Genomic DNA, 13,874 nt, shown 5'->3' with positions numbered 1-13,874 from the left:
CAGACTGACCACCTGTGCTTTCAGTGAGAAATAAACAGGGAACAAAGACATGTGAAAAATACAGTGTATGCTGGGAATCCAAAATAGAAACTGACAATGCTAGAAATGCAGACTATTGAGCATTTTTAGAAAGAGAATGAGTTACCATTTCCTATCAGGTTCTGAGAAAAGTCGTCTCCCTGACTGCACCCGCTTTTAAGAATACTTTCACCCCAATGTCCCTTACCCCAGGCTGCAAAGGAAAATCAGTTCCTTTTAGCTTGCCTGCATGTCTGTTTGAGAGTGCAGAAACTTGAAAAAGGTTTCCCTATTTCATTCTAATAATTTACAGATTTTATGTAGTTTGGAACCATGGGTACTTGAAGCATTTAGGATACTGCTTAATGTGATTCTTCCTCATTTTATGAAGTGAATTTTTTATTTGTACAATAATGTCTTAAAAATAAATTCACAAAGTATTTCGATCATTTTGAAAATATCTTCTTGACTTGAAAGAGTGTTTGTTTTGAGTTATTGATAACCTAATCAATTGCGATGAATTTGCAGGAGGTTTTTATAAGTGGCAAAAAGAATGCAAAGATTTTAGGTAACAATTTCTAAAGGCAGCACAGATATTCATAAAAAAACAGAGATAAATCCTGCTGCCAGAGGCTAGTCAGCCACTTAAACAAATGTGGGGTAATATGTGGCAGATTTTTAGACTTGTTAAAAGCCAAATCTTATTTGACAAACTTGTTTAAGTTTTGCAATGAAATAACAGTTGATATCACATCCATGCATTGATCTTCAAGAACTGTTTGAAGAAAGTGCCAAAAGATAGACTTGTTAATAAAATTAAAGCCCATGGAATATGAAAGGGCAGTGACTGCAAATATAATGTTAACTAAAATAAGTAAGAACAAGGTGGTAATTTTTAATACCAAAAGCGAATGTACAGTGTTGTCTCCGAGGATTGGTTTTAGGATCATGCATTGCTGATCTGGACTTGGGTATACAGCATCATTTCAAAGTTTGCAAGATGATATGGAATTTGAAGTTTTGTGAATCGAGAACTATAATAACAAACCTCATTGCTATGTGAGCAGACTGATTGAAATTGAAACGTTTGCCTGAAAAATTTTCAGGCAGTGAAGCATTGTGGTAATAAAATATACAATTTTAAATGGGGTGCAAGAATGAAGGCCTTTTGAAGATAGCAAACAAGTTGATGAGGTGAATAAAAGGATATACAGGATCCTAAGTTATTTAAATGGAGGCAGAGTGCTTAATTTAAAGTTTCATACCTACTTGGAGTGGACAGTGTCAGAAATCACAAGACACCAGGTTATAGTCCAACAGATTATAAACTTTCAGAGCCTCACTCCTCCAGGTGTTAGTGGGAGATGTAGTATCAGATACAGGATATAAAAGTAAAATATCAAAGGGTCACACATCTGAGGATGAACTAAACAAACCTAAGATGCTGTTAAATCTTTAATCAGTTAGAAGTTTCCCAAATTCCTTTCAAGTCACTGTCCTGTGAGAACTAAATGTTTTATCAGTGTAAAGAAGAGGTGACATTTTAGTGGGGAGAAGAAGCCAACAGCATGTTAGAAATGCTGAGGCTTCAGCAGTTTGGTAATGTTTTTATAAATTCTTTCTTGGGTTGTGCATGTCATTGGCAAAAGTAGCTTTTAACTTATTGTTTGCTAGAATGTAGGATTTTCTGATAAGACGACAATTGTTGCTCATTCCTAGTTGTTCTTGAGCTGAGTGGCTTGCCGGGCCATTTGATTCAATCACATTTCTATGGGTTTGGACTTGTATGTAGGTCAGACGAGGTGAGGATGACACATCTCTCTTCCAGAAAGATATTGTGAAAATCATACGGATTTTTATGACAATCAGAGTTAATTCCATAGTCACCGTTACTGGGGTTAGGTTTCAACTCCAGATTCATTAATTGAATTGATGCCATGATGAGATTTTAAACCTGTGCCCTCGCAGGAACTAGTCCAGTGACATTAACACTAGGCACAGATGTTGCTTGGTACTTACGTGCCCAGGTTGTCCGGGTTTTGCTGTGTATGAATTTAAACTACTTTGGTATCTGAGAAGTCACAAATGGTGCAGAAAGTTATGCGCTCGTTACTAAACATTCCCACCCCTAACCTTTTGATGGAAGGAAAGTCACTGACGAAGCAGCTGTGTGTGTTTTGTCCTGGGACACAACCTTCAGGACTCCTGCAGCAATCTCCTGGACAGAGAAGATGGTATTTATTAGAAGCTTAATCAGCTTTCTTTGCGATTTGACTTCAACTTCTGGATTCTTGATTAACTCTATTGTTGCAGGGCTCCTTGATGCTGTACTTAGCTAAATGCTGTCTTGATATCCTGTGTGGTCATTCTCGTCTGACCTCTCAAATTCAGCTGTTTTGCCCATGTTTAATCTTAGGCCAAGGGTTTAATAAGTTAGCCTTGGCAGAACCCTAATTGAACATCGATTAGCTGGTTGGTTCTGTATCAATACCGTTTGATAGCCCAGTTGACAACACGATCCATTACTTTGCTAATAATCAATGCAATAATAATGCAAAATTGATGGAATGTTAGGGTGATTGGAATTCGACTTGATGGAAAAATTTAATTTAGTTTCTTTTTGGCAGGATATGCCAGTGCAATTTTTCACATTTTGACAGATGCCAATGTTGTACCTGTACTGGAACAACTTGATTTGGAACACACCTTATTTTGGAGTACAAGTTTTCTGTACTGCTATCTGGATATTGTCTGCTTTTGCAGTATCCAGTGCCTTCAGGATGTGTGGAATGAATTTAATTGCCTGAAAGCTGTAATTTGTGACGTTGGGGATCGCCGGAAGGGTAGAGTCTCCACTTGCTGCTCCAGGCTGAAGATGATTGCAAATGCTACATTCTTGTCTTTCACTATAATGCTGCCATTGAGGAAATGGATCCTCCTTTGTTTAGCCCACCACTGTTCACAACTGGATGTGACATGGATGCAGAGCTTTGACTTGATGGTTGATTGATTCTACAATGTTTGGCATGCATGTAGCTTCAGTTTTACATATCCTTGGAGCATGCTATCCCGCACTCCTTGTTGAACCAGGGTTAATCCACCTGACTTGATGTTACTTGTAGAGTGAGGGATTTGCTGAGCCATGCGGTTACACTTTGCTGTTGAATATAGTTCTGTTGCTGCCCACAGCTTTTAAGGTAGCCACAGTCTATGCATCTGACTTCAGCCTTTCTCAGCCAGTCTTAGCAGATGGGCATGATGGCAAGCACGTCAGTCTCTTTTAGTTTTAGTTCCATTGTTATAAAGAATCTCCACAATTAGACATGGATTAGACATGCTTCAGGGAGACTTCTTTTTCTATGGACAGGAGAAACAGGGCTGTCACTAAAGACAAGCGGGCAAGGTTGAAAATGGCAGAGGAGGCCATTGGCTGGAGTTGGTGTCATGCTCCAGAATGCAGAGCTGCTAAAGGTTCAGTGACCTGATTATTACAGGAAAGATGAGTTGCGTGGCACATTCAGACTTTCATTCTGCATTCTCAAGCCTTGTAGATCATGCCTCTTGCTAGATGCCATCATCACTTTCTATCATTGCATTTCTGCCATCATTGGCATTCACTTTTATTTATCATTGTTCACTGTATTGTTGTGACTGTCCTCTAATGCCCGTCCATCTTCTCAAAATGTTACTGCTCACGCTCTGACCATAGGAAATGAGAATGCAGAAAGGAAGAGAATTCGAGATGGCCTTCCAGTTACCTGCACCTTGACAACTGCAGCAAAGAAGACAGTAGCAAAAAGCTGGATTTCATTAAAAGATGTCATCAAATCAACATGAGTATTCTATGTAGTGCAATGTTGTGTTATTAATTTCTGTCATCTGCTAGAGATCCCTTTATCTTGCCTGTTGCCAGACATGCCAATAAATAGATAACATCAAGTTTCACCTCCTCTTGCACTGCCAAAATGGTGATGACTGACTTAAAGGCAACTCTAGTTCCTTCTCTGTGAGAGAACACTGCATCATGCTTAAGATTCACTAGTGAAATATGGAGCAGCCTAAGCAACTTTGGCCTCCATTTCTATAGGTTATGGCACTATCAGTGCATCTTTACTATCCCTCATGTCTTACTCCTGAGCTGAAGAGACTGATGCAGGTCTTCACCTACCTTGCTAGCTTTATTTGATTAAGGAGCCCAGAAGTCCAATGTATGTGCATTGGCTGAGACAAATGTGCTGCTGAAACTATGTCCCATTAAATCAGAAAATTGTGTAGTGCATGAACAACTCATTATTCTTTAGCGGAGCTGGTACTAAAATCTTTATTTTGAGATGCAGCTTGTACCCTTTCAGATTTAGCATTCTTGTGGCTATCCCAATGAATGCAAGATGAAAATCTTCAATCACACTTATCCTTTCAGCAGTATTCAGAAGCTATATTGACAAATTCTCAGTTATCTCTTCTCTATCCTGTCATTCCTTGACCCCAAAACAGTCAATATCTCATGTGTTATGTAAATGGGTTAGGGTTGTATGATTGATGCAATATGAAGTAGCTGTTGGGCTCCAACAGGGAACATAATATAAGAAATAGGAGCAGGAATAAACCAGTCAGCCCCTCAGACCTGCTTCATCATTCTGAAAGATCATGTCTGATAATCCCAGGTCTCAACTCTTCTTTTGAGTCTAATGATCCTCAACTTCCCTATTTTCTAAGTCTGTCTGTCTGCCTCTAAATATTTCCAGTGATCTAGCCTCCACACCTCTTTCTGAAATAGAGAATGATATAAATTTCAGAGAAGAAATTCTGTTGTATTTGAGTTTCCCCTTCGCCTGTAATTATGTCTCCTTGTTTGAGTTTTCCTGACTAATGGAAACATCATCTCAGCATATACTCCTGTCAAGCTTCTTCAGAATATTGTATGTTTCAATGAGATTGCACCTCATTTTCTAAATTCCAATAATAAAGTCCTAATCTGTTTAGGTATCATAGACTCCCTACATCGTGGAAGCAGGCCATTTGGCCTGTCAGGTCTACACTGATCCTCCAAAGAGCATCTCACCAGACCCACCCCCTACCCAAGCCCTGTAACCCTGCATTTCCCATGGTTGGTCTACCTAGCCTGCATACCTCTGGTCACGATGGGCAATTCAGCATGGCCAATCCACCTAATCTGCACATCTTTGAACAGTGGGGGAGGGAAACCGAAGCACCTGGAGGAAATCCATGTAGACACTGGCAAATATATTAGTTGGATATATCTCTATATAATTTACAGTATCATATGGGCAGAATACAGTTCTATACTGCAACATACCATGAAGTATATTGATAACCACTCATAGTTTTATTCTTGTAACTCATTGCTACCTGGATCTTGTGTTTCAGTTTTGTTACATAAATTAATTATTTTTAAGCAACTTATGAAATATTAAATAAAAAGTCAATGATACAATATTAACCTTCTGGTAGTGTGTAATGGTTGAGTTGCCATTATGTAAATTTAATATCCAGTGAAACTGTTAGCTGTGTTTTGTTTGGCTATGAAGAGCAATCAATACAAACATCGTAGCTTAGAAAATGTAATGATATTCGTGAAAGTAATTTTGCATAATAAACTTGTGACAAGTTGCACTTTTGCAAATAGTCTTCAGTTGGGAGTGAAACTAGTTATGTATTTATCATAGCTTTGAGTGCATGTTATTCATTAGCTAGTAATTTCTGTTGATTGGTAGCATTGTAATTGCTAAGGGGAAAATTGAGGTAGGATTTTCTGATGTTTCTGAATGAGAAACATCTGTTTTAAGTTTAAACATTCAGTTCAGTCTATTACATTCTTAGAGGGATTAGGAAGTGTTTTTGATTTGTGTTATCTTGCAGATTGAAAAATGCAACTACATACTGTAAATTCTCTTTCATTTATTTTGACTGCTTCCCTCTAAGTTTATCAAATCCTTAACAATTTTGTATTTCTGACCCTGACAATGGTAATCCAAACTTTCCACTTATCCCCTTTCAATAATGTATGTATGTTATGTGAAAATTTGTTGAAATTGCTGTAAGAAACATCAATATCTGTTTTTATTTATCAGGAAATGAAAGAATTTGTTTAATTATAATGTGCATCCTTTTTCTTGTAGCCAAATGCAGATTGTGCAGATGATGTAACAACTGATTTTGATGGATCCATAGGAGGGCCACCCACTAATCAGATTACAGGTGCCAGTGATGTGACAGTGAATGAAAGTTCTGTTGGCCTTGATCCTCCTGTTCGAGCCATCGGCCTTTCACAGCTTATTCATGACAATGACATTCTTCAACAAGTTGAAGAGGTTAACATTACTGCTAGCAACAGTAAGTTTGACAAAATTTTATTATTTTTTTTCTCCCATGCTGCAGTATGTTTAGAGATAGGGAAAGAGAATTTTACCACCAGGTTGCTGTTGTTTCCAGAATTGGAGTTTGAGATTTGTGTTTTGCCTAGTTAATGTGTTTTCAATTCCTCAATTTAGAAGTAACTAATGGTTTTTTTAAAAACTCAATTCTAACACCTCTATCAATCCACAAACTGCTGCTAAAAGCGTTCACATTCCCTGGGAAACAATCACACAAAGATTAACGAGGGAACAAGAAACTTGGTAAGCCGAAAAAGACCATGGTCCATGCGATTGCCATCCACCCATCTCGGTAATTCCAAGATAAAATGATATCCGTAATGTTAAATAGTCACGGCAGTCAATCTCAAAAAAACTAGCACGAGAAAAAAAACTCAGACCTTTGGGAGCCACTAGTACAAAGTTATCATTTCCCCCCCAAGTTACATACCTTATGACTGAAATTATTTACCTACTATACTCCAATATCTCTCTTGCTGAAAGAAACATGTTTATTATCCCTACTTTACGATGTTTTGAGACTCGTTACCGTCCCCATTCCTGTACAGTTTGAAATCATATGACCAATGTTAGAACTTTAGTTATTTTTCTCAAGTGTATCTGGGGGAAAGAAAGCATTTCCCTATTTGTACTCTGCACAGGTTTGGAGGGGTTGAATGGATATGAGGACTGTGAGTGGAGGGTGCTCAGAAGAATGGAAGAAACTCCACAAAATCTATCTTCTCCGAGTTACATCTCTCACACACCGTTGGAGACTGATCAGGAGGAGGAGGGCTGGTCCTTGTGGGGAAATGAAGAGGTTGTTACTCTCAACTATTTGGGAGAAACTATTAGGTATGCAGCAATACATTATATAGTGTGGCATCTTCTGTGTTTGTGTGAATTTGGCACTGTAACCAGTAACAGTATTAGTCAAAAACAATCCACTTGAGAAAGAAGTCTATTTTAAAGCACCATCCAGAGCATTTATAATTATTTAACACAATCTTTCCTGAAGTTCTTGCCTTGGCCCTGCAGCAAAATGAAACTAATTATTCTGGTTGCATCTATGGGCTTAATAAGATTAGAGTTTAGATGTATAAGTGGTTATTTCTCTTCATTTAAGGTAATAGTTTATAGTAGCTTTATGTCTGTCATTAGTTTAGTATGTAATATCAAGTTGCATGTTGTAAAATTGCTCAAACGGAATCTAAGCTCAAGTCCCAAAAAGGCCTTGGGCACTATCGCCAAGCATTTCTTTGGGGCCTCACCCAGTTCCTGTAACTTCGTCACTACATGAGTAGAAACCCTGGTAGATCCATAAACAAAACAGTATGCGTTTCTACTGTGGGTGTGGTGACTGATGAGTAGAATCACCTGAGGACTTTCATGTTGTATAGGTGAGTGTATAGAATCATAGAATCCTTACCGTGCAGATAGAGGCCAATTGGCCCATCAAATTTGCATAGACCCTCCAAATCACATCCCACCTAAGTCGAGCCCTATCCCATAATCCCGTATTTACCTTAGTTAATTCACCTAGCCTGCATGTTCCTGGACACTACGAGGCAATTTACCATTGCCAGTCCACCTATCTTGCACGCCTTTTGGACTGTGCAGCCAGAAGAAACCCATGCAGACGTGTGGGGGACATCCGAACATCACTGATAATCGCCTGAGGTTAGAATTGAATCGGCGTCCCTGGCACTGATAGGCAGTGATGCTAAACACTCTGCTGCAGGACTGCCCTGGCAACACTACCAATTCTGCCTTACTAACACCTGGGGCTAGTGCTAAAAGAGAAAGAGCTGCGTCTCAAACTAGTCAAGCAACAGCCTGGCATAGTCATATTCTCAGAATCGTACAAGACAGGCATGCTAATGTATCTAATGTTAATGTATATCTTGCTAATGCATAGTTGGCATAGTTATTTTTGTTTTAAAGTGGAAATTTTCATTTGTGGTCAAGCCTTGTTTAATCCACATTTCAATGTGTTTACATTTGGTATGCTGTACCTCAGGTTTTTTTTTAAATGGCACTTCGATAAATTTGCACCTTAAGTTCAAATAATAAAAGCATTTTTCTACTTGAGTTATATTAGTTTAGGGGCACTCAACCTATGGCCTCCAGGCCAAATAATAGCCCACCAGGGCATTTTCATGCAGCTTTGCTGTTAGGTAAACTTATAGCTCGCTTGTTAGAGTTCCCGTAATTAATAATTACGTAAGCTTATGCAAGACGGATCATAGACCAGGAGCAAAATTATGTAACGTGAAAGTTTATTTTTCTCAATGTTTTTTCTTTTATTTACGTTTTATTTGAAGCTGGAATTTTATTAAGTATAAGTGGTAGGTTTGGCAAGAAGATTCTCCTCCAATCCAAAGCCCTTTCTCTACATATGTGCTACTGCAGTCTTACTAGCCATTCTCTCAGCAGCAAATACCAAAAAGCAGTCTGTGATTGGAAGAGTTGCAAGTAGCCTGAGGTCTGCAGCTGTGGCAGTGAATCTGTGGGCTGAATCTTTGAATAGGAGGTTTTCAGGAAGCTGGTGAGCTGCCTCCTTGTGCTGCTCCAGTTCATTTAGTATATCTATAACCATAGTGCTGTCATCGAGAGTGACTTTGAAGGGATAGGAATATATTTCCGAGTCAAGATGGTGAGTTGGTTGGAAGGAACCTTGCAGGTGGCAGTGTTTCCATGTATCTGTTGCTCTTGTCCTTCCATTTGAAAGTGTCATAGGTTTAGAATTGATATGAGAGGAGCCTTAGCAAATTTCAACAGTGCTTCTTGTTCATGATAGACTTTGCTACTGTGCGTAGTTGGTGGATGGAGTGAATGTTGGTAGTTGTGGTTCAATCACATAGGCTACCTTATCTTGGATGATGTCATCCTTCTTGGGTGTTAGTGGATCTGTACTCATTCAGGCAAGTGGAAGATTTCCAGCACGTTTCTGACTTGAAGATGGATGGTCAGGCTTTGGGCACTCAGGTGAGTTACTGGCTACAAGATTTCTGACCTCTGACCTGCTGTGGTAACCGCGAAAATGGCCTGTTCGGTTTAGTTTCTTGTTTGTGGTAAGTCCCAGGATGTAGATCATTGGAAATTCAGCAATGGTGATGCTATTGAATGTCAAGGGGTGCTACTTTGACTGTCTCCAACATCAGAGAATCTTTGTCTGGTATTTGTGTGGCATATGTTACTTGCCACTTTTCAACCCAAAGCCTAGATATTGTCCAGGTCTTGCTGCATTTGGGCATGGACTGCTTTAGTTTCTGAGGAATCTGGACAATCGCCAGTGAGTGCCCCAATTTCTGATGTTTGAGATGGAGGAAAGTAACTGATTAAGCAACAGAGATGGCTGGTTGTAGTATACTACCTTAAGCAACTCCTGAAGTGATATCCAGGAGCTGAGATGACTGACCTCCAACAACCACAACTATCCCCCTTTGTGCCAGGTATGACTCTAACCAGTGGAAAGTTTTTCTCCCTGATTCTCATTGACCCCAGTTTCAGTAGGGTTGCTTGATGCTGCACTCTGCCAAATGTAGCCATAGTGTCAAGGGGTGTCACTATTACTTCATCTCTGGAATTCATCACCTTTGTCCATATTTGAACCAAGATTGTAATGAGATTAATAATCAGTTTTCACTGATTTGGAATGCTGCCATTTTATCTTTGGAATAATAGGGCAGATTAATCACTGAAGATCTAACCTTTTTTTGCTTTGTCAATAAAATTTTATGTTGTCACATTGAGGGGCTAGACAGGCAACCTTTCCCTGCTTCCATCAGTGCCACACTGATTAGATGTTCAGCATTAAATACTTCAGTTATTCTCTCATTCAGTGTTGTAGGTGCTTTCCCTGATGACGCTGGCTAGATTAGGAACTTGCTGCCTTGAAAATAGCTGTCATTGGTGTAAGAACCTAAGGTTAAAGAAGGACATTTATTCTGCCTTGTTTCTATGGAAGATCTTGGTAAACTAATATTTTTGAATTTTTAATTGTTAAAAGATTCATAAAAGTATGTTATATAATTCAGAAATCCACATGTAAAATAATGCATTGTGGGAGTGGGAGCAGAGGAGGCAGTGGGGCATAAAGGTAGAAAAATGAGGGCAAAGTCCTGTGACGGATCCAAAAAATTACAATCAAGTTAGGCATTTAAATTTATGACGTGACTGTATTAAAGTTAAATTGCCTACAGATGAGCTATTATGGCTTGTCTGGAAAATCATCTCAATTTTTTTATTATTTAACAAACATACTAGTGAGTTTTTGTAGTGCTTTCTTGTTATTTGAATGCAGAAGCTAGACTATGATAGTAAGTTTACGTTTTCAAAGTATTCGTCAATGGGAAGAAAATATATTTCTTGACAAAATAAAATGCCTAATGTCAAATATCAATTTGAAAATCCTCATGTCGTCTTAAAATCAGTAATATTTGTAAATACAATGTATGAAAAATACAATGGGGTGGCAATGGCCAAATGCTATTACTGCCAGACTATTAGTCCACAAACCCAGGTAATATTCTAGGGACCCAGATTTAAATCCTGCAATGGCAGATAGTGACATTGGAATTGAATAAAAAGAAGCCTGGAATCAAGTTGAGAAACTAACTTTACTTGGTCTGACATGCATGTAATTCCAAATCCACAGCAACACTGGGCAGTTGAGGATTGCCTAGCCAGTAACATCCACATCCCCTAAATGAACTTTTTAAAAAAAACACAACCAATTCAAATGTCTTTGTTTGTAATAATAGCTTTGCTATTACTAAGGATGTTGGATGTATTTGCTTACAGGAGAAAGTAAGTACATAGGTGTACAGATCCTTTTGAGTCATTTGGAATTACAAGATTGCTGCAGTTTAATGGGCCTCACCTTTTCGTAGTCTGGTTGATTCTTGTTTTACTATGTCAAAATTCTGTTTATAATTCTTGGTTAGAAGCAGTAGTAGTCTTGCTAGGAGAGAGCTGTGGACACACCTGGATAAAGCTTATGTAGAACTTCCTTTTGTTATATAAATTGTTAAAATGAAGTTGGAGATGGATAATGCCCTCTTTATAGGCTTAATTTTTAACCCTGTCAAGACCAATGACGTACTTCAACAGAAAATCAGGCCCTGAGAATTTAAATGGTCACAAAGTATACTGGATGGGACATGGATACATCTATGATTCTTAATTTGCACTGCCATGTTGGCATCAGCGCAAAACTTAAATTACTTTGTGTTGACAACAGATGTGAAAAATACACACTTAAATTTTATTGTGAGTATTTGTAAGTTCTAAACCATGTTGTGCACAGTAAAGTTTTATGAAATATTTTTATGTTTGAGACTTAGTTGATTAAGCCATGATAATCCATCTATTACTTAAATCTGTAGCCTAATTAGCTTAGATGGCTAGAGCATGGTACCTATTGCTAATGGCATGGGTTCAGACCACATTGTTGGACTTGCCTTTACTCCTTGTTTAAAACAATGATGTGACATAAGCACCCAAATTCTTGGAATATTTGTTAAGCATTTCGGTAGGGTTGCAAGCTTTACAAATAGGGGCAAGTCTTCATTGTTGCAAGACTAAACTATCTTCTAACTACTAGCTAACTCTTCAGCATTGCAGCATGTATAGATGGTCAAATGTAAGTAACCCCCAAGTCCTTCGCTCTGTAAAACAGCGTGCTAACTGCTGATCCACCATGCCATCCAATGTAGTATTGATGGGTTTGGTTTGTAATTTTGTTACCTTTGCTAAGCATTCATGGTATCTTTTATTCTGTTGATAATTGATCTTTTCAATGTTTTGGTGCATTGTATTTAATCTATATAATTCTAATAGGCTTTCTTCACATTTCTTTTATTCTGATCCAAAATGTGAAACTATAAGGGAAAGTATTAAAATTTGGAAATGTTGAGCAGGGTTATGGAATACAATAATTTCTTATAACAATTATGGCTGAACCACACACTATAGCATGTATTTGGAAGCAGGATTAGCAAAATTCTCCAGATTCTAGTCATTTCGGAGCTGGATGTGAGTTTGCGCGCTGAGCTAGAAAGTTCGTTTTCAGATGTTTTGTCACCGTTCTAGGTAACATCATCAGTGAGCCTCCAACGAAGCGCTGGTGTTATGTCTTGCTTTCTATTTATCTGTTTAGGTTTCCTTGGGTTGGTGATGTCATTTCCTGCGTTAGTGATGTCATTTCTTGTTCTTTTTCTCAGAGCGTGGTAGACGGGCTCCAAATCAATGTGTTTGTTAATGGAGTTCCGGTTGCAATGCCATGCTTCTAGGAATTCTCGTGCATGTCTCTGTTTGTTTGGCTTGTCCTAGGATGGATGTGTTGTCCCAGTCAAAGTGGTGTCCTTCCTCATCTCTATATAAGGATACTAGTGATAGTGGGTCATGTCTTTTGGTGGCTAGCTTTGGTGAAGGAACTTGCATAGTACCATTACGTCAGGAGTTTCTGTACTCTTCTAAACAACAATGAAGGAATGATAATATATTGCAGGCCAGGGTGCTTTCTGACTTCAGAGGAATTTGCAGAATGTGCACTTGTTGCCTTTTTTCTTTTCTATTAATAAGTAACATGAGCTTGGGAGATGATGTCAGAAAGCCTTTACTGCATCTTGTAGTCAATGCATACTGCAGGCCCATTTTTCTTATCATTATTTGCTTGTGGTATGTGGGCATCGCAAGCTGGCCAGCATTTACTGCCTGTCTCTAGTTGTTCTTGAGAAGGTGGTGGTGTGCTGCTTTCTGGAACTGCTGTAGTTGATGTGGAGGGAATTCCAGAGCATTGCACAGTGATGGAAGGAATGAACAGTTATGTAGTGGATAGAATGTTTTGTCCTGGACAATATTGATTTTACTGAACATTGCTGGAGCTGCGCTTATCCAGGCAAGTAAATCCCTGGTTTGTGCCTAGTGGGTGATAGGCTATGGAGAGTCAAGTGATGATTTAATTGCTGCAGAATGTTCTGCTTCTGACTTGTTCTTGCTGTCACAGTATTTGTGGTTGACCCAGTTAAGCTGTTGATCGGTTAACTCCTAGAGTATTGATGGAGTGAGATTTGACCATCTTCCAAACCCGCGACCACTTCCACCTAGAAGGGCAAGGGCAGCAGATATATGGGAACACCGCCAGCTCGAAGTTCCTTTCCAAGTCACTCACCATCCTGACTTGGAAATTTATCGCCATTCCTTCATTGTCATTGGGTCAAGATCCTGAAATCCCCTCCCTAATAGCATTGTGGGTCAACCCACAGCAGGAGGAATGCAACGGTTCAAGAAGGCAGCTCACCATAACCTTCTCAAGGGCAACTAGGGATGGGCAAGAAATGTTGGCCAGCCAGCCAGTCACGCCCACATCCCACAAAATGAATAGAAAAGAAGTGTTGTTGGCTATCAAGGTGGGGTAATTAGACTTACTCCTGGTGATGGTTACTTTTATGACATTTTAATGTTAGTTATTCCCAC

The 13,874-nt window shown here is 38.9% G+C and overlaps 1 protein-coding gene across 2 annotated transcripts in view; it reads left to right on the top strand.

Moving 5' to 3' along the window:
• The window catches only part of rnf150a (ring finger protein 150a), a 120,172-nt gene that overhangs the window by 93,341 nt on the left and 12,957 nt on the right, over positions 1-13,874 (top strand). Inside the window, exons 6-7 of one of the 2 annotated variants that reach the window (XM_048537503.2) lie at positions 6,159-6,372; positions 7,055-7,247. In XM_048537503.2, the coding sequence (XP_048393460.1) occupies positions 6,159-6,372; positions 7,055-7,247 (407 nt within the window). The remainder of the gene's footprint in view (positions 1-6,158; positions 6,373-7,054; positions 7,248-13,874) is intronic. The other variant, XM_048537512.2, reaches the window with a different exon arrangement.

Source organism: Stegostoma tigrinum, chromosome 1 (assembly GCF_030684315.1).
Source record: "Stegostoma tigrinum isolate sSteTig4 chromosome 1, sSteTig4.hap1, whole genome shotgun sequence".
Classification (NCBI taxonomy): domain Eukaryota; kingdom Metazoa; phylum Chordata; class Chondrichthyes; order Orectolobiformes; family Stegostomatidae; genus Stegostoma; species Stegostoma tigrinum.
The sequence above is the reverse complement of the archived record's forward strand: the minus strand, read 5'-3'. Positions and strand labels throughout refer to the sequence as shown.